This window comes from Callionymus lyra, chromosome 16, assembly GCF_982586985.1.
Source record: "Callionymus lyra chromosome 16, fCalLyr1.hap1.1, whole genome shotgun sequence".
NCBI classification, from domain to species: domain Eukaryota; kingdom Metazoa; phylum Chordata; class Actinopteri; order Syngnathiformes; family Callionymidae; genus Callionymus; species Callionymus lyra.
Genome location: NC_141833.1, coordinates 9,749,013 through 9,769,453, shown reverse-complemented (window position 1 = coordinate 9,769,453; position 20,441 = coordinate 9,749,013). Strand labels below are relative to the sequence as shown.

The following is a 20,441-nucleotide window of genomic DNA, read 5'->3' as shown; positions in this document are numbered from 1 at the left end:
AAGGGGGAAGCCCACAAACAAACAAGTAGTTTCACTTTTCTGGAGATGTCATCAGAGATTCCGTTGACGTAAGTCGCTATACCTTCTTTTTTTTTTGTAATAATATTAACCATATAACACCACAACACTGGATTTCAAAAAAACGGGGTGATCGTAAACGGAATGCGATTTGAGGTCCAAAGGTTTCCGGGCCAAGATAAGATACTATAGGTTGTAAACAGGACCAATGTCAGTTCACCATGGACAGCCTGGGGGAGTTCTGAAGGGTAGCAGTGCAGAGATTCGTCTACCATGGGGAGCCACAGGAACGGTTTCACTAAGGAACGCTTCATCGTGTCGGTGGACGTCGGAACCACTTCTATCCGATGTCACGTCTACGACCGAGAGGCGACGGTCCGGGGGTCCTGCACCCTCAAGGTAGGGTCGAGATCTGTGGAGACCCTGGCATCAGAGGTCCTGAGGTCTCACGTCACTCTTCTGCTCAGATCGTGGTGATGTATCCAGAGGTGGGACATGTGGAGATAGATCCGGAGAAACTGTGGCAGGACTTTGTCAGTGTCGTGAAAGGAGCAGTGAAAGGTACTTACCCATGCAAGATGTCACTGTTTTGTTTATCAATAAATGTTTTTTAAAAAATCCTTATACTCTCATACACAATATCTACCAAGTATACATTTTTATTTATTTACTGGAATTATTTGCATGTCAATAAACACTTTTCTTTTAAAGCTATGTTTAGCTGGAGTCGGACTACCTTTGAGAAATATGAGTCTAAGGTGATCCAGTTGCTCCCTGCGAGCTGTTGAACCCTGAAGTCGAGACCTTGTATTGAAAATAGATTCAAGGGCACTTGGTCTCACTTTAGCTTTAAAAATACTATAAATATTATAAATTCCTTTTCAAAAATCCATTATAATGATTTAATTGAAGTCGGTTATTAATTGATCTAAAATGTGATATTATCTTTAATAGCGAGTTTTGAATAAATTGCATTTATTATTTAAATAAAATAATTGAAACGAACATCTTGGTTTACAGTACGGTTTAAATTGTACAATTCTGAGTTCGGGGGCAGGAGTGGAGTAAAAGTATCTGGATTTTCTGTTTTATGTTAGTCCTTTGTCTTTGTTGTTTTTCTTTGATCTATGTTCTTTGTCTTTATCTTTAGACTTAGATTGTGTCATCTTGTTCTTTCTCTTTATAAAGTAAGGTAAGGTAAAACTTTATTGATGAAATTGTTTATTTCCAATAGCCAATACATACAGCATTTTTTTTAATAAAAAATCAAAAATAAATAAAATAAAATAAGAACAAGTGAAATAAAGAGAAAGAACACAACAAGAATAAGTTCTTATTTTATTTTATTTTTTATTTTTATTTTTATTTTTATTTTTTAATGAAAAATTTCTGTATTTTCTTTGGCTATTGGAAAAAAAACCTCCTGAGGGATCAATACAATTTTACCTTACCTTACCTTATCTAAAATGTTAATAATTTGTTGCAATGATATGTTTTTGTTTTGTTTCTTAAACAGATGCAGGAATAAAAATGCAGCAGATCGATGCACTTGGCATCTCCACCCAACGTAGCACATTCACTACATGGAATAGGTGAGACATTTTTATTGTTTATCCTTTAAAAAAAACACATTTTTATCTCAAATCTCACTCAGAGACCCTTTTTTGTTGACTGTAGCAACTGAGGAAATTGACGAGTTGAAGTCTATCATGATAAACGGGTGGATGAGAATAATAAGACAGGATTTATCATCATTGTGCCTTTTGTAGGAACACCGGGGTTCCTTTCCACAACTTCATCACATGGCAGGACCAGAGAGCTGGTGATTTAGTGAAATCATGGAACAAATCTTGTACATTAAAGGTGAGTTTCTTTGCTTCATTTCCAATCACAACTTAAAGGATGCCAGTTAACCGTTTTTTTTCTCTAGGCCATTCATGGAGTTATGAAAATGGGCCATTTTTTGACCAGACAGAATAGATTGTTGGCAGGGAGTCTTATTGTTTTCTCCACTCAACACGTTACCTTTCGCCTCGCCTGGGTCCTCACTCACTACAAGCAGGTGGGTGTCAACAGAAAAGTCTGCAATTAACTTCTATGAATGCTAATCCTGCTTTAAACTTGTTCTCAAGTGTTCGGAATTCAAAAGCATGTGATCATCTTGTTAATGTCAGCTATTTGAGCTTTCCTGGTTGTGATTGTGACGAACAGGAAAAGTTTGTTTTGGTTTTTTGTTTTCTCTGGTCGTGAGAACAGGTTTGTTCAGTGGCAGAGTGAGTGGAACTACAAGTTTTGTGGTGAATTAAAAACCCACTTGCACAAGTCTTGAACCACAAAAATAATCTACCAAATGCCCAGTGTGGTCAGTAGATCCCAATCTCAATAAGACATTTAATAAAAAAAGCACATTTATTACTGTGTTCACCTTTGGGTACAAAATGCTTAGGTTGAAATAATTTCTAAGAAAACGGTTTGAAATGAAGCCATTTTTACCGATAGATTTTAAGATTATTTGTGTAAAATATTTAATAATGATAATGTTATTTTATAAACAAACATCAGGGTATCTTAATCATTGTTATTGATCCAAATTTAATTAGACATAGGAGTGTTTACCATCTGCCGTAATAACTACTAGAGCATCTGCTTTTGACTATATTTTGCATTCTGTTCGAAAATGTGAGATGTTCTGTCCATGCATTTAATGTCAGCAACGATGCAGAAAAGGCAGACTCATAATGCACTGCAGCAGTAAAAGATCATTCATTCAACTAATAGTTTCAAGAGCTAAAATGTAATCCTATAGAGTCATGCTTTATATGAAAGTTGATCTGATGAAGGTGTGTTAATAAAATAAATAGCCAAAAACACACAACTCAGCAAAAATAATGATTAATTGATTAATATTTAATGACAAGTTAATCATGTTCAATATTTGAGGTGTTTTTGTTCTCTGAGTTCGATGTTACACACATTTTTTTCCACTGAAATATCAACGTTTTGTGTAACTGCTACTTCATTATTTTGTGTACCAGAAAAAGTCCTTCAAGATGTATTGGAACAGTCCATAGAAATCTGAAAACTGTATATTTGTCCCTGTAAGGTAGCACAGGCTGTAGCTGAAGGCAACTGCGGCTTCGGTACAATAGATACGTGGCTCCTGTACAAACTAACAAAAGGTATGTGTGTCACCGGGAGTGTTTATTGTTTCATATATGATTCATCCATTTTTAAGCTAAGAGCTTTTCAACACATTTAAAACGCATATCTTCGTCGACCCTGTGATTTAGGGCGAGTCTACGCCACCGACTACTCCAACGCCAGCACGACAGGGCTTTTTGACTCATACCAGGTCCAAAATAAATGCACATTTGCTTTTTTTTTTTATTCCAGATTTTACATTTTGTGTACCTTCTGTTTCACTTACAGATGTGTTGGAGCTCTTTGCTGTGCACCATGGTCTCGCTGCCGTTCTCTGTTTTACCAAAAGTGCAGGACACAGGGTTGGTTCTTTGGATAATTGAATCACGTGCAGACTATTCATAGGGATTAAAAACAATTGAATTTACTGTCATTCATTTTACCTAAACTCAGTGTGCTCTGTGAAATCGTACAGAGGGTGATTCATGTGTGATGTCATGCATTGAATGAAAAGATTAAAATTCCTTAAACAACAAAGTTTAAACATTGTAAAGAACAGGAAGAACAAGATTCACTTTTGTTGACAACAATTCCCTTGTTTCCTTTGGTTTTGAACCACTGACGTGTAAAAAGTACTGACGTGTAAAAAGTACTGACGTGTAAAAAGTACACAGAAATATCTCTAGAAAAGTGAGAAAAAATGTGAAGTTGGTTTAAGCACTTTTTCTCTCTCACTAGATGCGACTTCGGATCAACTGACCCGTCTATCTTTGGAGTGTCTCTTCCCATTAAGTCAGTGGTGAGTGACACGTTTCAGTGATCTTTAAACTGGTGATACAAGATAGTTGAGATTATTTTTCCGTCTGAATGCCACGCGTCAAAACCGCCCATCTGTGATAAGAAATGATTGTTGGAGAAATTAAAATATAAATATAGATTAAGGTCAGGTCAGTTTGTATTAATAATTTAACTGATTTGGACTTCCCCCTTTTCTTGAGCCCAAAGAAAGTCTTTTATTGTTTCTCTTACTTAACACTCACTTGTCAATGCTGAACTGGCGATACAATATTAGTTAACACTAGACTACAATACATGTGGTCAAACTCTTCCTTAGTTCACTTAAACTGAATTCACCTTTTTATGATCTCTGTCAAGGAGGTCATATAAACATAAATCAAATGATTAAGATATTTTTCACTAGAAATGTTGATGTTATGGAAGAATAAATAGATTAGAACACGTTGGCTGTTTTATGGATTTCAATCTGGATCCACAGTTGTTTTAAAGAATATGTCTTGTTCATTTACTTAAGCAATCTCTATACCATTTGGCTGTTGATAATATTGTTGAGATTTCAATCGCATTTTATATAAATAATTATGTAGATAAAATAAATGAGAGGCAACTGCTTCAATAACACAACAGTGAGACACACCACTTCCTACAAACCTTCAAATCAGAGGCTCTGATCCTCATCACTGTTGCTTTGACCTAGTTTATAGAGGAAGATTTCTTAAGACACTTAAAGTACTTTAAAATTGATGAAATTTTCTATGAGATGATCGAGTTTGCAAATGGAAATATGGATAGAAATGAGTTGATTGACAGAGGTCTGCGCCCTCAGAGTGTCTTTGTCGTCATAAATGCCACTCAGGTCTAAGTACCAGTGCATTTTTCCAGATGGCAGACCAACAAGCTGCCATGTTTGGAGAGTGTTGCTTCGATGTCGGGGATGTTAAGATCACCATGGGAACAGGTACCTTCATGGACATCAACACTGGCAGCAAACCACATACGTCTATGGCTGGTAGGTTAATAAATTATTACGTTTTTTTTAAATGCTGAAGTGAATACGACAGACTTGTTCTGGATGCAGGTCTCTACCCTATCGTGGGATGGAAGATGGGACCTGAGGTGGTGTATCTGGCCGAGGGCAACTCCGCCGACACCGGAACGGCCATCAAATGGGCTCAAGAGTTAGGTGAGTTTATTGTTGAAGAAAGCGGTGACATTGTTCACTATTTCTGTTGTTAGGCGTCGAGTTCTCATAGTGGAGTCTAAAGTAAATCCCGTGTTTGGTTGCAGATCTCTTCTCGGATGTCCAGGAAACCAGTTCGATGGCTTACAGTGTCAGTGACGCAGACGGAGTTTGCTTCGTTCCATCTTTTAGCGGACTTCAGGTAGATTTGTGACGTATATCTACAACATAACCGCTTCATTCACCCAGATATACATTTTAGCATCACTAACACCTAGTAATGTATACAGTAGTAGTAGTTATAAACCTCATAAGGACAAAACTGGGAACTAAATTGGATTACACTAGGTTGTAATTGTTGACTTATTCCAGTAGAGGGCAACCTTTTGCTTCTCCATCCACTCGTGACACTTCTTTGCATGACCTCGCAGAAATGACCTCTTTCACCTCTGAACCAGCACCATTTTAAACACCATCATGAGAGGAATACATGTCGAGTATTGGGCTACAGTTGCTCTTTTATAATTCATACCACATTTTGTCTGATCAATTCTGTAACATTGTCGTTTTGTCTCTTTTCTTATGTGCTTCCCTTGTGACAGGGCTTTTGTAAGTTTTGTGTCTTGACTTCTTTTTTTTATTATTATTTCTTTATACTTTGATAGCATGTTAGCTTCGACAGTAATTTGATTATATATTAGTTTGTTCAAATATAAAGCCTCTTTTATCAATAATAAATGTTATTAAAATCCACTTTAAAGGCGCCGTTTAATGATCCGAAAGCCTGTGCTTCACTCATGGGCCTGAAACCTTCCACCACCAAATGCCACCTGGTCCGAGCCATCCTGGAGTCTGTCGCATTCAGGTGCGTCTCTCCTGGCGCTATCTGACGCTAACCTTGCTCTGTGTCGCCATTTTTATATTGATCGGGATTAATTTATTACAGAAACAAGCAGCTGTTTGAAACGATCGAACGAGAAACTCACGTTCCCATCACAAAGATTCGGTGAGTTTGATTTCAATGGCTGATGTAGTCGCAGGTTCAATTCCTCCACTTTTAATGATGTATTGCTAATGCACACCAGTGACCCTCAGTCGTGTCTCCTAGAGTGGACGGCGGAGTCTCTTCAAACGACTTTGTCATGCAGCTGACCGCAGATCTGCTCGGCAGGAAAGTTTCGAGGCCCCATAAATACGAGATGTCGTGTCTCGGAGCGGCGTTTGTCGCCGGACTTGAAGCTGGTGAGTAGATTCTGAAGCATTTGTAACATGTAAAGCTCAAACGTTTATTCATTTTCTATTGGTAATTGAGTCGTGGGGGAAGGAAAAGGGGGCGGAGCCTATCCAAGTGACTTTAAGTCATTGCACGAAACGCATAAAGACAGATGATCATTTAATCTCAACTATACAATCTAGATGATAAAAGATTTAAAAAATGTATCCAAGAGAAAATATATACGACGATCGATTTTGACTTCTTCTTCACGACCATGTCTACTCTGTTGCAATTGTTCCTCTCCATAATCTTATAGCAAATGGGTCAAAGTGAGGTCGTTCCCTTTCACCCAGAGGTAACACAAGGGATACCACAAACATATTTGTTTTCAGGCCTCTGCGTCAACTTGAACCTGAGAAAACACAAGGTTTAATGTATTAACATGTAGACCGCAACTAGGAAAGCTTCCTCTATGACTTGGGTCAAAGCAACAGTGATGAGGATCAGAGCCTCTAATTTTAAGTCCCATTTGAAGGTTTTTATGAAGTGGTGTGTCTCACTGTCGTGTTATAAAAGCAGCCGACAATCAAAGTGTCTTTTTAAGAGTTTTTTTAAGAGTGTTTGGTCATTTAATAGAGGCTTGGGGTATTTAATCTGGGTTAAAAAATGAAATGACTTTCAATGAAATCCCATCTAAAGCTTGTTCAATACTACATTTCTGTTTTTGTAACTTTATCATTTCCCCTGGCAGATGTTGACCAAATATAAATGATATGCTGCAGGTGTTATGTAACATGTTTAGCATTTCATTATGCGACTTATGTAATAAAATCAGGAGACATGAGTCGGTGTTAAATGAAGCCTCGCGCAGGAGATGTGTTGTAATGAATGGTCCGTCAGAGGCAGTCGGTCATAATCACCGGACAACAGTCGGTGTATAAAAAGTGTATAAAGGTCATGTTTTCTTCTCCGTCACTGCAGGGTTCTGGAAGAGCCGAGACGAGCTGAAGAAGCTGCACTGCGCCGACAAGGTGTTCTGCCCTCGCGACTTGAGGAAGGAGCAGGAAGAGAGTCTCGCCTCGGAGTACTCGTCCGTCCTCCAGAGCTGGGACAGGGCGATCCAGCGCTCCATGAACTGGTACAACAAGACCTGACTCGAGACCTTCCGCAACTGTTCAACTCAGGACTGGAACTCTTCGACCATAGGGTGGATTAACCGTGGTCGTCTTTAGGTATTTCACTCGAGGGCCACTCGTGCCTTCTCATCGTACAGTATTAGCTGAACCTCGACACCGAAGCCAATAGGGGGCGCTAACAGTCACATGTGATGTCCAGAATGACGCTGTTTTTTTCTACAGTTGACTGGAAATGTCCGTTGAGCTAATTTAATTTTGTAAAAACAGTTTTCCTGGATTAACTGGAAACTTTTTTACAATTTCACATTTCAGTACATTTTTTCAATGACTGTTTCCCGATGTTCCTGTTCTCCTCTATGCTCTGTTGACACTCATGCGAAGGATTGTGCGGATTAAAGTTCCCTAGAGATCCTCGTCCTCCAAATCCCGTGCCAACGAGGCATTAGCAGGAAATCAATGCAGCATTAGAAAGTGCTCTCCACTTCAAAACAACCATTGTATCGAAAATAAGTCCTGTTATTCGTGTAGCTTCACTTTTCCTGTGAAAAGTGTAAAGAACAAAATAAATCAGACTGATTTTCAACTAGCTAAACTAGCTACGATAGTATTACGTTTTAAAATCTCCTTGACAGTTGGGAGATCTTTCTCTATCTATTATGTGTTACGGGATGGCAGGGTTTATACGTATTAACCTGTTCCTTTTTAGAGCAATTGGGAAAATTGTAATGAAGCTATGTCATCTTTATATTTAAAACACTACCTCCATGATGCTTGTCTGTAACGTCCATCTTCTATAGAAGCCTCGACGAGTGGAATTGTTCCGGAAAAACTTAAATAAGTCATCATTTTAAGCTTGTTTTTAGCAGGCGCTGCTAGGCTAGCTGATAGGCTAGCTGCTAGGCCGACATCCCACACGAAAGTTAGTACTATTACAAGTGATTCCCGTGTAGACAGTACACTGGAAGTACTCGAGATATTAATCCAGAGTAAAAACAGGCTTAAAATACAAGTTTTTCCCTTACAATTAAAATTATGTCAAGGCTTCAATACAAGGTGGACGTTACCAACAAGCCAGAGATATTTGGATGTTTTTAAGTGTGTCTTTTAGACGAAGATGAAGACAACTGAGCTCCAGTCGCTACATTAAAATCGAAAGACATTTTTGACTATAACTCTAAGAAGGAACTAAAAAAAAAAGAAAAACAATCCCAACCCTTAGGGTGAATAGAAAATGAACAGTTCGAAGTTCTGATTTTAGGTGAACTAACTTTGTGTTGTATTTACTTAACTGTCTTATCAGTGTCAAATTCCTATCAACCTCAGTTTTACGGTTATTGAAAGTCTCAGTTAAATTCTTGACATCCTTATCTTAGCTTAATCACTGCCACCTTTATAGGTCACGAAATTCAACATGAAAATGTTTCAATTTGAGCCAACAACCCGGGGGCCATGAGTTGTTTAACACATGTGTAATAATGAATCTAAAAGTGTGTAGGAACTTCCCTGCTTGAGATCTTGGCTGTCTGTAATGTCATATAAAGAGTCTTTGTAATGGCCGGCGTTACGGGTTGGTATATAAAAAGTTTTTTTTTACAGCAAGCATATTTTAATTTTTACCGGAAGGAAATGTTGTTTTAAAAAGCAGATTTTCACAGTTCTATTAGGTGCTAATTCTATGTTGTCCTAGGTGTTATTCCCCAATTGACAGTTTTATTGATATTAAACAAATGTTTAAATATTTGAAACCTCAGGATCCCGTACACGAGATTTTCATAGGATGACCCAAATGTGTTATTTGAACAGCCTTGAAGGGTTTGATCGACAGGAAGTGATGTCATTAACTAACAAAAGATGAATCCAGTGTTGACATTTCATCCCATTTCTAACTGTCCTTCCGCACGATGTGTTGTTGTGATGACATTAAAAAATGTTGAACCATCAGTAGTTTGTGGAAGATCACGCGTGAGCAGATGCCGGTTGAAAGCTTCCTCCTCCTCCTCCGGGGAATATCTGTTGTCTGGGGACCGATCGGGCTGTGGATGGGTGTAGGGATTGCTTTCCATTGATGTGACCAGCCTCCCTCTGAGGGTTGCTATGGCAGCTCGCTGATGGAGTGACTGAGAACAAACGGGGAGTGTATTCCTGCTCATGGTGCTGGTATGGTGAAGGGGGCGCTAATTGAGTGCACAGAGAGGGGGACACCCGACAATGGGACGACTGTGTGTTTGTTCCCGGCGAGGAAGAGCGAAAGACTTTTTTTCTGTACATCATGTTGATCTTTAGGAATCGCCACGCCGAGGCCACTCCCCCTTTCTCCCTCCGCGATGGCTGTCAATCTTCCTCACTCGGAAAGGCTTCCTTCATCTGCAGTGAGATTCCTCCACGGGGGGAGGAGGAGGAGGAGGAGGAAGGGGGAGACAGACGGGACCGGCCCATGAATCAGTGCAGTGGGCTCTCACACTAATCATTGGGCGCAGCATCGTGCATGAGCTGTGGTGGACCCTGCCTTGCACCAAATTCGACCTGACAGCACTCACTGGATGCACTAGGACCACCCTCCCGCCGCCCCCCTATATACACCCCTCACCCTCATCCTCCCACTCTTCTCTTTTTGAAATGAACCCTGCTTCGGAGGTCATTATATAATCCCTCTGCTGTGACACTGCTGCTGTTCTCTCCGAGTGTCAGAAGGTTGAAAGTTAAACTACTTCACTGTCTCTCTTACCTTCTTACAAACCTACCTCCTAACGTCTGTCGGAGACTGAAACGGCACCAGCGTGGAGTTAATTAATTCACATTTTGTGAACTGATGGCAAACATTTTAAACCTTTAAAAAAATTAAATGGAGAAAATATTTTACTTTCTTCTTTAATTCACGTTATCGTATCAATATTTAACTTCACTGCATCGATTTTTATTCAAATTAACAATTAACAGATATTCACAGTCTGCAAATCTGAGTTTTCTTTTTAATTTGTTTATTAAAACAACAACCTATAAACGCTTGTATCTAATCTCTTGTGAAATACAAATATAGATCCATCAATGTCATCTTTGTCTTCCTCAATGTGTGTTGACAATTTTCATACAATTCAATCATTTAAAGAAAACTCAATATATCATTGTTCCTGCAGTGGATATATATTACTTTATTCAGCCCATAGGAAGTGAGGGATTAATCGAGACATTACTAGGGCAATATATAGCGATACATTTATTGGTGTATAGTCTTCTCTTCCTGGGTCATTGACGGGGACATAGAATGCTTTGTTCATATACAGAAATCCGAATATACACATGTCTAACACAATCCTCCTCTGTAAGACTCAATCCCGGGTTCAAAACCATGTCCATCTGTGTTTGCGTCTCATAGTTTTGAACAAAACAGACTTTCAATCTACAGTTAAAGGCTCCTTTAGAATTAGAATAATCCAGATTTTTCGAAACTCATCTCGTAAAGCCTTGAGAATTTATGAAACGAGGGTGAGAAGTGCATCAGTTGTAGCTCGGAGCCGCCATATCTTTTGGTTTGTTTCATTTCATTACAGTATTTTATAGTTGATGTCTACTGTACATGTTTCGTAAATATCTTCTTTAGTGTTCTTTGTCGACTAGTTAGACATGTGTTTATGGTTCCTACTTGTATAACGCTTTCTTTTCTTGTACAGTACTATACGCAAAAGTATCACCCCTTCATACACATAATCACACGCTGATGGGAGTAGGCTGCTATGCAGCGCGGCATCTCACCTCAAGCCAACTACTCTACCTTTTTGACTTTATGAACGCATTATTAAAACAATAAAACGCTGCTGCTCGTCTCAGAATGGAAGGATACTATGGACGAGAGGAAGTAGGTTTGTATGTTTATGCTACGAGCACTGAAGGATCTGTGGTGAAGGACTATTTGTATGCTTTACCACACTGAGGCTTTAAATTTAGCCCCAAATAATCTTCAGGGATTACATTTTGTTTGGACTTCAGTTTCCTGTTAACGGACTACCAGTAACTGACTCCACTTGTTTGTTTATTTTTTAGACTTCTGTCAAGGTAGGTTGCCTGACATTTTAATCTAATTCGGTGTCTTCAAGTAACTAAGTCTTCAGTTACTTTTAAAGGAATCAGCAACTGAAGTTTAGGAGGCAAAGTGTCAACTTTAAACTTAATATTGGTATATTTATTTTATCCAAACTATTAATTACTATTTTCTACATTCCAAATATCATTAATAGCCATAAGCACAGTAAGTGATGGAATTTGCTCAAGCAGTTGGCGAGGAAGAGTTGTTTCGGAGATGCATCCACATACCTTCATTGTAGAATTCCCTGATCTCAGTAACACCAGAAGTACGCTCAGAACCACAAGAGAAGATAAAAAACCACCTCAGGCACCTCATACTAAGAAGCATGAAAGTGTAACTAAGACCTCCACCTAAACTGTGGCTCAAGGGCACTTCAATCAAGAGGCTTTTTTTCTCTTCGTGCAAAAATCCGTCTGACTTTGGCACATCTGTTTACAAGCATGTTCCCCCACACACACGCACTGAAAGTGCTGCATCTCCATGGCAACAAGGATGGTGAGATAGCACAAATACCAGTGACTCACGAGCCACATCCGCTTTAGATACGCTGCTGCTGCTGCAGTGACTTGGCCTGGTTTGTTTTTTTATTATTATTTAAATGCCAGTTGTCGTGGGGGGATTTTTTCCTTCTTCTTCTTCTAAACTACACTAAAAAAAATGCTCAATCCATTGTATGCAATATTCGCCTGCGTAACGCATGCGTCGCTGCGCCACGAGCCAATCTGCGCGTCGCTTCAGTGTCGACGTCACTGATTTTTCTCTCTCCTCCATCCTCACCTTCCTCTCTTTTTTTTGTTCCAACTGAGCATCTCTCTCTCTCTCTCTCTCTCTCTCCCTCGCTCTCTCCACCGCCCACCACCATCGATCCGACCACTCACCGCCGCCTCGCCGGCTTCTTCTTCTTCTTCTTCTTCTCATCCCATCGCCCGCTGAAGCTCCTCCGCATTTTTCCTCCCTTTTTTTCTTCATCGCCACGGCGCGCTGCCTCCCCCCCCCAAAAAAAGGTCTGAGGAACCCCTTTCAGCTCGTTGAAACATGTCGAGCACAGAGGACAAACCGGCCACCAAGGAGAATGCGTCCAGCTGGAAGGACTCCTTCTACAACCCGAGGACCGGCGAGGTTCTGGGGCGCACGGCCAGCAGCTGGGGTAAGACCCCCCTCTTATCTCAGCATCCATACCCCCTTTATTACAACTCCATTTAACCGCATGATGTCACTTGGACAACCTGTATAGATGTTGCAAAGATCCTGCATCTTAGTGATCTTTCATGGCGTTCATTTTTATGTAATGTCCACCGTGAGAGAGGGGGGGGGGGGGGGGGGGGGAACACGCCTCCTATAGGCCAAGTCATGCCGCCCGGGCCCCCTGTGCTGCTGTGCAGTGGGATGCTCCATTGCAGTTGCATGGCCGCCCACATTAGCATGCCTGTCAAGGTCAAATGGGATTCCCTCTCTCCTCTTTCTCTTCCTTTCACACATCAGGCAGGTGCATTGTGGGATACTGTCGGAGAGCGATGACAGGAGAGGGGGGTGTGTAGAAGGGGGGAAAAAACCGAGGGGTTCATACCAACCCCCCCTTTTTTTTCTTCTTTTTTTTTTGTAGAGAAGATCCGAGCTGCTGACGGTGGAGAGGCCGGCAGATATTTGTACAAGGCACAGGCCTGCAGATAGAGGTTTTTTGGGGGGCACCCTGACGCCCCGTCATCCTTGGGTTTTTATTTTAATTTAACAGCTTATCTCTTCAGATTGAGATGTATCTTGGGATGTATATATTGGGGGTCCTGATCATGGTCTATCTGTGTGAAGGCGCCCCAAAAACATAAACCACTGATTCTGACTCTTGAGTATAATTCTGTGGTAAAAGGATTAACATAGTGTTCAGTGTTGAGCAGATTTTAATGGTGGGTTTGACTCACCCATAAGACTGATGGGTTTCCACTTGAGTCCAAGTTGCACATCGGAAATCGATCAGTTGAACATTTTGACCTTTTCAAACATGGTCGCACATGACTGCACCACACTCAGCAAGATTCCGTCTCCATTTCCATTTATCTTACCAATCTGGGGGTTCCATCACTCTGGACAACGTGTAAAGTCTGAATAGCAATTTTAAAGGTCTCAAAGTTGTTGTTTTTTTTCATACTAGGTGTAACGATAGTGAAATGTATCAATAAAGCGCAATGGAAACACGTTTTTTTTATTATTAAAAACATGCCAGAGAACATGTTGTGCCTGGAACACTTGTCTCTGAGAAAAGATGGCACGATAAAGATGTGACTAAAGGCAGAGACACTGAGTTTTCTAGGAGTGATATCAAAGAAATATATTTCTTATCTCTTGTGTTGCCTCTGGGTAAGTATGACCCAAAGGCCTGAAAACAAATGTGTTCGTGGTATCCCTTGTGTTGTCTCTGGATCAAGGTGAACAACCTCCCTGGCTCCCATAAATACATATGCAGTGGTGGAGGTCGTTCACCTTGACCCAGAGATAACACAAGGGATACCAAGAACACCTTTTATTTTCAGGACTTTGGGTCACAACAATTAATTATATTAACACGATATAGGGGTCTATCTTTTTGTAGCTGAGCCTCGTAGGGTCACGACGCTATTGCCAAAAATTCAATAAATAGAAAAACATTTAAAAAAAACAACCTTTCAACTAAGTTGAATATTTGATAAATATTGCTTTTATTTTATGAGGAACTGTAATATAAACCTAGCTAGATAGAGCTGATATCTAAAGGCGGGTGATTTCAGGGGATTAGACAATTGTTTAGAGGAAGCAATAAATAAATACAAATACAATTTTAGGGTCGTTGTTGTGTGGATTTTCTACTTTCTGGATTTTTTTTATCCTGAAATCTACACACATGTGAGTTGGTGAGTCTTAATTGTCTATGTTTGGGAGGCCCCAATTTATTTCAAAATAGAATATATCGTAATATCGTAAGGCTCAACTGCATTAGGTATTTTCGCCAAAGATGTTTTAAGTACTCGATGTATTCCAGAAAATACATTTCGTCTGCTGGAAGTCTTCAACCTTTTACTGAGCTAACTTGACCCAGTGGTGTTGCTCATTAGCTAAATTAACAGTAAACGCATTTAATAACATAAATTAAAGTGGTGTATCTTGTAGCTGAAAATAAATTACTTTCAAATATGGCTGCCATTGGGGCTGAGTGCAAAAATATACTAAAGCACTGTAAGTGTTTCCTCAGAGTGTCTAAATGAGATTCTCACTCTGCCCTCATTTGTTAATAAGAGATGATCTTTTTATACACCAGTGTTGTTACTGAGGATGTTTTCATCTTCAATCGCTCGCAACGAGAACAACAAAATCAAGTGGATTATGTTGGTGACGAAACAATAGTGAACATTTACACCTTTTCATTCCTTCGCAAGAAAGCGTGAAGCTTGGCCATCTGGAAGAGCCTCAGCGTAGAGCAGCTGCCTTTTGCATTGACGAATGAAATCTGGTTGACCTGCTCGGTATAAACCCTGAGGCGAAAGAGAGAGCGAAGTCTTTTGCCCGACTCCATCCTTGAAGACAGTGTTTCTAATGTATTGGATATAGAATGGAAATATGAGTGTGTCGTGGTTAACCAGCTATTGCTAATGTTGTGGCGCAAGTTTTCCAGGGAAAACTGGTTCTTTAAAAGGGAGTTTCTTCACATCGTCGACTAAAAGATGAAAAATAAACATTATAATATTGACATTACTTGACTGTGATTTTGTTTGAAGTAATTACTGAAATGGCTTTTATTATTTATTTATTATTATTTAGCACACTAAGCTAATGTATAACAACTTTTCGCTTAATATTTTTAATTATATATATTTGTTTTAAATGTTTAAATAGTATTATTATATTATTGCACTAGATTGAGTTTATCAATATAATTCGACAAATGTATTGCACATTTGATGATAGCAGTTACTTCATAAAGACACCAGGTGGCAGTAGCGCAACGAAACCTCCATTAAACAGCCACTTGTCCATCACAGATCGAATCATCGATTCATATGGTTAACATTTATTCACGTGTTTATTGTCAAATAAGCAATATTTCCTATATATTTAATGCTTCTGATTCATTTATTTATTTCGGTATTCAATTAACGCAGACAAAACGCAATTAATTCAAGACAATCCGCATTTTTGTAGGAAGAAAAATATATTTCTAAATAAAGAAAGACATTTCTCAAAAGGTAAAAATAGTGATTAAAATATTTACAATAATAGTATGGCTTTTGAAAAAACATTAGGATGATTTATGTTTGAAATGATGGATATGGTAAATACATATTTTTTATCAATCTTAATCAGTAAAATAAAAAAGAATTAGGGAAAGGCAGGAATACTTTTAAGGCAGAAGCCTGAAAAGAACCAGACCTAATTGGTCCACCACTTTAATAACTTATAATTCTGAAAACACCATTTTATCGATAATAATCAGTGAGTTTTGTCACTTAATACACCACATAAACGTCACTACTGAACACTAATACATCTTCTCTGTGGACCTGAAGTGTTCATCCGAGTGTAATCCCACCTACAGCTCCCTCACATATAAAAACCCTTTGAGCTCTGAAGTCACGAGAGGAATTACGGCTCTTAAGAAGTGATTTAATTGAGCGACGACGACGACTCAAGGTTTGGGTTCAATGACAGGAGTTGGTGATGAACGATGGATCTCTTCTTCTCCACCCTCCAGCCCTGGTCCTGCTGTTCTACCTGGTGTTCTACTGTTTCCTGGCCGGGATGTTCGCCCTGACCATGTGGGTGATGCTGATGACGCTCAACGACGACAAGCCCCAGTACCAGGACCGCGTCAGCTCTCCAGGTTCGGTGCCTCTTTCTCTCCCGGGTTTTGGGCTGGGTCAAGAGAAGCAGCTCTCAGCTAATTGGCAGCCTCTCCTCTGCGCAGTATCCATTATTCATGCGCCGAGAAGACGCGGCCGTCGTAATGCGCTACAGTATGCTTTCTCCTGCTCTATTGATCTATTTTCAAGCGGCTTCCTGAGTGAGATCAACACGGTGGCGGCTGTTTTGGGAAATGTTTTTTTTTTTTGTTGCTCCGACACACCCTCTGATGATGACGGTGTTGTTTTCTCCAAGGTCTGGTGATCCGTCCGAGCTCCCTGGACATCACCATCAACAGAAATGACCCCAAAGACTACTCCACCTACGTCACGCATCTGGAGAACTTCCTGCAAAGTAAGAGACGTTAAGATATGAGGTTCCACCAGAGTCTGACCCTATATGCTTTCGTTGGTGTCGCTCACAGACTACAATGAGACGGTGCAGGAGCAGAACGAGGACTGTACCCCGGGGGATTATTACAAACAGGACAACAAGGAGCAGAAGGTAAAGAAGGTCTGCCGCTTCAAGAGAGACTCCCTCAGCCTCTGCTCCGGACTCTCCGACACCAACTTCGGCTACTCCGAGGGGAACCCGTGCGTGCTGCTGAAGATGAACCGGGTAACATCTCGTCTCTCGGGTCTCCACTCGCTCGGGTCTCACTCTCTGCACTCTTTAGATCATCGGTCTGATGCCGCTCGGAGATCCTTACATCAACTGCACGGTGAAGGTAGGCCGTCATCCTTCCTCGCCATCCTTCACGTCCTGTTTGTCGTTTGAGTTCTCATAGAGGAATGTCCAAGTCTGACTGTTTGTGTTGACCTTGCTCTCATTGTTTCCCCCTTTTTTTTGTTTTATCTGTGTCTTATTTTTTCTGCATGCCGTCACTGATGACCTTAGGGTAAGCCGGTGTGTGTGGTTTGAAGATTAGGCTGCTAAGTTATCAAATGTAGATCAGACAGACCATAATGACATGACTTCTCACAGTCGACACACAATGAAACCCAGAAACATTTCTGTCAGATAGATAAGAACCTCGATCGTCCATAGTTTGGTTAAATTTGACGAATACTTAAATGTGGAAAGTTTAAATACCTCACAAAACACCATTTTCAATATGAGTTCACTATGGATGAGTACCTGAATTATGCTCAGTAGTATTTCCACATTTACGTTTATTTCTGTCAATATTTACCAACTGTTTCAACAGCATTTCTAACAGTTATTTTAGAATATTACAACTCCATTTCTGCTTATCAAAGTTTGACAAACTTGAATGTCTTATTATTTTATTTAATGTTTTTAATATGGTTTATGAAAACTGTTTTACATTATAGCTATTATATTTTATTAAAGCTTCAATTTTTGCCAAAGAGTATTTATGCCAAAATTCTGAATACCTGAATATTATATTTATCAATATAATAAATTGTAACTAAGTGATAAGGTTTTAATAAAGCATTAGACTCCTTAAATCTATGCCTATTTACAATTAATTTTCCAAAAACTCTCAAGACTGATATGCTCAAAATACAAATTCATTTTGTCAAACTTTCACTTTATGTTTGTAAAATTTCGGGTGATTATATCAGAGTTCTGACATGTAACATCAAAAGACAGACTTGAGAATTCCGACTTTTCTTTTTTTTTAAACTTAAATATTTTGATTTAATATATCAAAAACCCGAAATAACATTTTCCAACTGCCCTGATGCCATTTGCCATAGGATTATTTATGCTAAATATTTTTAAAATCTACAGTTTTAACATCTAAAAACTCACCAGTGAGTACCTAAAGGTACCTGAAATATACAACCTTATTCAAACTATGTTTATGCTTAACCATCCAGAAAGTACTTACATCCTTTTTTTCCACAATATTAGCCTTGGCTCTTTGGTTTTCTTCCCATCAAATCAGTTAATTAAAGTGTATTTGTGGTGACCTTTCCAGGGTTTCCCCCCCGATCCTTCACACACCCAAAAACATTTTCCACAACCATCATTCATCGTCTACATTAACATATTTGGCTTCAATGCAATACTTGCAATAAAATCTTAGTGTGTAACATTTGAGTTCATCTCTTGTGTCCTAAATGAATCACCTTTTAAAGCTTCATGTCTTCAACGTCTTTTTTCATTAATCCTGCTGGTCCTCTGCAGAAAGAGAGCGCCGTCCAGGTGTCCTACTTCCCGAGAGAGGGTCGGTTTGATAAGATGTATTTCCCTTATTACGGAAAGAAAGCCCACGTAAGTAGACCGGCTCGGCTCAGAAAAGTCGCTCTGAAAAACCCCCACAAACGACCGATGTGGCTTCTGTCGTGCAGGAGAACTACGTGCAGCCCCTGGTGGCCGTGAAGCTGCTGATCACCAAGGAGGACTACAACAAGGAGCTGCCGGTGGAGTGCAGGGTAGAGGGCTCCAACATCAAGAACGACGACGAGAGGGACAAGTTTCTGGGACGCGTGACCTTCCGGGTCAAGGTGGTCGAGTAGAAAAAACGGAGAGTGAGGGCCCGGTAAACGCATGGCGACGCAGCGGCTACCCACGTGTGCTATGGATTTGTAAATCAGGAAAGGAAGAGTCAAATCCGTCTCAAAGGCAGAATTCGGTCGGTAGGAGAGCCAGAGATGCTACATTAACCCAAATATTGCTTTGACGACATTTCTGACCCTTCTTTTTCCCTTTCAAAAACGACCTCCTTCTAGAGAGCAAAAGAAAACTGCTCCCGATTTCCCAAACCGTCCTTCCACATTTTGCACTGTCCATCCTCCACTCATCCCCCTCTTTTTTCAGTATTCCATCCAGCGACTATAGCCATTGCGAACAAGCCATTTTGAAAACTGCCGTATTTCCTGCGATGCAAACTTCGTCAGTCGTCATAATCGCCGTCATTAGCGGGCGAGAGTATTAGCGCTAGCGTGAGGGGAACTTTCTTTCCCGCCGTAATGTTTAATCAAAAAAAAAAAAAAAACGTAGGTCATCGTCGGGGCACGTTTCAAAGAGTCACTCACATATCACCAGACGTCCATATGTTGATAATCAACTATAGCCACCGTATCCTTGTATATGAAATGCCGAGTACAAAGACCCTTTTACATATAAATACATTGTGATCCTTACCATATTTAGGGAACTATAGATAGATCTTTGTGTTGTGGTCCACGGGTCCACAGCCCAGTCTTGTGCCGTCGTATGTCTGTCTGCATGTCTGTCTGTCTTCCTGTCTACACACCTCTCCACTGCAATAGCCGACACGTGGAAGAGCCGTCCAGGACTATAGATGAGTTGTCTCGCTCCGCCCCGCCGGCTGCTGTACATTGACGCCGGCTGAGGGCGACACACACACACACACACACACACACACACGCAAACACACTGCGGTGTACATCGTGTGTGGAGAGGGCGAAGAGTATTGCAAAGATAAGAGTTCACTGTAACTATGTACTGTATATCTTCACGTGCTCTGTATATCTATCTGGGTCTCAAAGATTGTTTGTTAGTTTTTTCTCTCTCTCTTCTTCAGCCTGTTGATCTGATTGTCTGCCAATCTATTACTCTTTAATGTATATATCTATACACTATCTACCATATTTACTTACTTCACACTGTATTTTTGTCACAAAAACACAATGTCTGTGCACTGTAAAGAAATAATTTAAGCAAAGATTTACAGGAAATTATCTTATTCAAAGCTATGTTTACACAGTCTTCAAAGGAGCCCGCGTTTGAAAGAACAACTTGTAACATCTCTTCAGGGTGCCTTAAGACCTGATGAAATCAATTGTGGAATAAAAGTGATTTTGAAGAAAAAAACAATGTCCCAACATTCTCCTTTTATTAAAGATTTAAAGGTTGTAACTGTTTTGTAGTAAGGGTGCACTTTTCACCTTGCTGGTTGTTGCACTATGAGAATAAAACAAGAAAGTGGGCAACAAAAGTATAATTCATTTTCTTCCTCTTAAAACTTTTGAAAATGTTTCACCAGATGAAGTTTATACAAGTTTATAC

At 39.9% G+C, this 20,441-nt stretch overlaps 2 protein-coding genes across 2 annotated transcripts; both read left to right on the top strand.

Annotated features, from left to right (window-relative positions):
- Positions 1–11: 11 nt before the first annotated feature.
- gk5 (glycerol kinase 5) lies at positions 12–9,707 on the top strand. The gene is made up of 16 exons (XM_087811082.1): positions 12–417; positions 486–579; positions 1,535–1,610; positions 1,788–1,881; positions 1,949–2,080; positions 3,122–3,197; positions 3,309–3,370; positions 3,448–3,521; positions 3,898–3,958; positions 4,840–4,966; positions 5,036–5,140; positions 5,245–5,339; positions 5,899–6,002; positions 6,084–6,143; positions 6,246–6,379; positions 7,335–9,707. Exons 1-16 carry the CDS (start codon positions 292–294, stop codon positions 7,505–7,507), a joined length of 1,593 nt encoding a protein of 530 aa, XP_087667208.1. The 5' UTR covers positions 12–291; the 3' UTR covers positions 7,508–9,707.
- Positions 9,708–12,368: 2,661 nt separating this feature from the next.
- atp1b3a (ATPase Na+/K+ transporting subunit beta 3a) lies at positions 12,369–20,249 on the top strand. The gene is made up of 7 exons (XM_087811106.1): positions 12,369–12,717; positions 16,288–16,416; positions 16,692–16,790; positions 16,861–17,054; positions 17,113–17,163; positions 18,594–18,680; positions 18,758–20,249. The coding sequence occupies exons 1-7, from the start codon at positions 12,606–12,608 to the stop codon at positions 18,923–18,925; spliced, it is 840 nt and encodes a 279-aa protein (XP_087667232.1). The 5' UTR covers positions 12,369–12,605; the 3' UTR covers positions 18,926–20,249.
- Positions 20,250–20,441: the final 192 nt, after the last annotated feature.

What these genes read in the sequence shown, in the direction of transcription:
- gk5 (XM_087811082.1), top strand. Translation starts at nt 292, where the DNA reads ATGGGGAGCCACAGGAACGGTTTCACTAAGGAACGCTTCATCGTGTCG. An exon ending in CCTGTACAAACTAACAAAAG is followed by an intron (nt 3,198 to 3,308) that starts GTATGTGTGTCA and finishes CCTGTGATTTAG; the next exon opens with GGCGAGTCTACGCCACCGAC. An exon ending in ACCACATACGTCTATGGCTG is followed by an intron (nt 4,967 to 5,035) that starts GTAGGTTAATAA and finishes TTCTGGATGCAG; the next exon opens with GTCTCTACCCTATCGTGGGA.
- atp1b3a (XM_087811106.1), top strand. Translation starts at nt 12,606, where the DNA reads ATGTCGAGCACAGAGGACAAACCGGCCACCAAGGAGAATGCGTCCAGC. An exon ending in ACATCAACTGCACGGTGAAG is followed by an intron (nt 17,164 to 18,593) that starts GTAGGCCGTCAT and finishes GGTCCTCTGCAG; the next exon opens with AAAGAGAGCGCCGTCCAGGT. An exon ending in ATTACGGAAAGAAAGCCCAC is followed by an intron (nt 18,681 to 18,757) that starts GTAAGTAGACCG and finishes TCTGTCGTGCAG; the next exon opens with GAGAACTACGTGCAGCCCCT.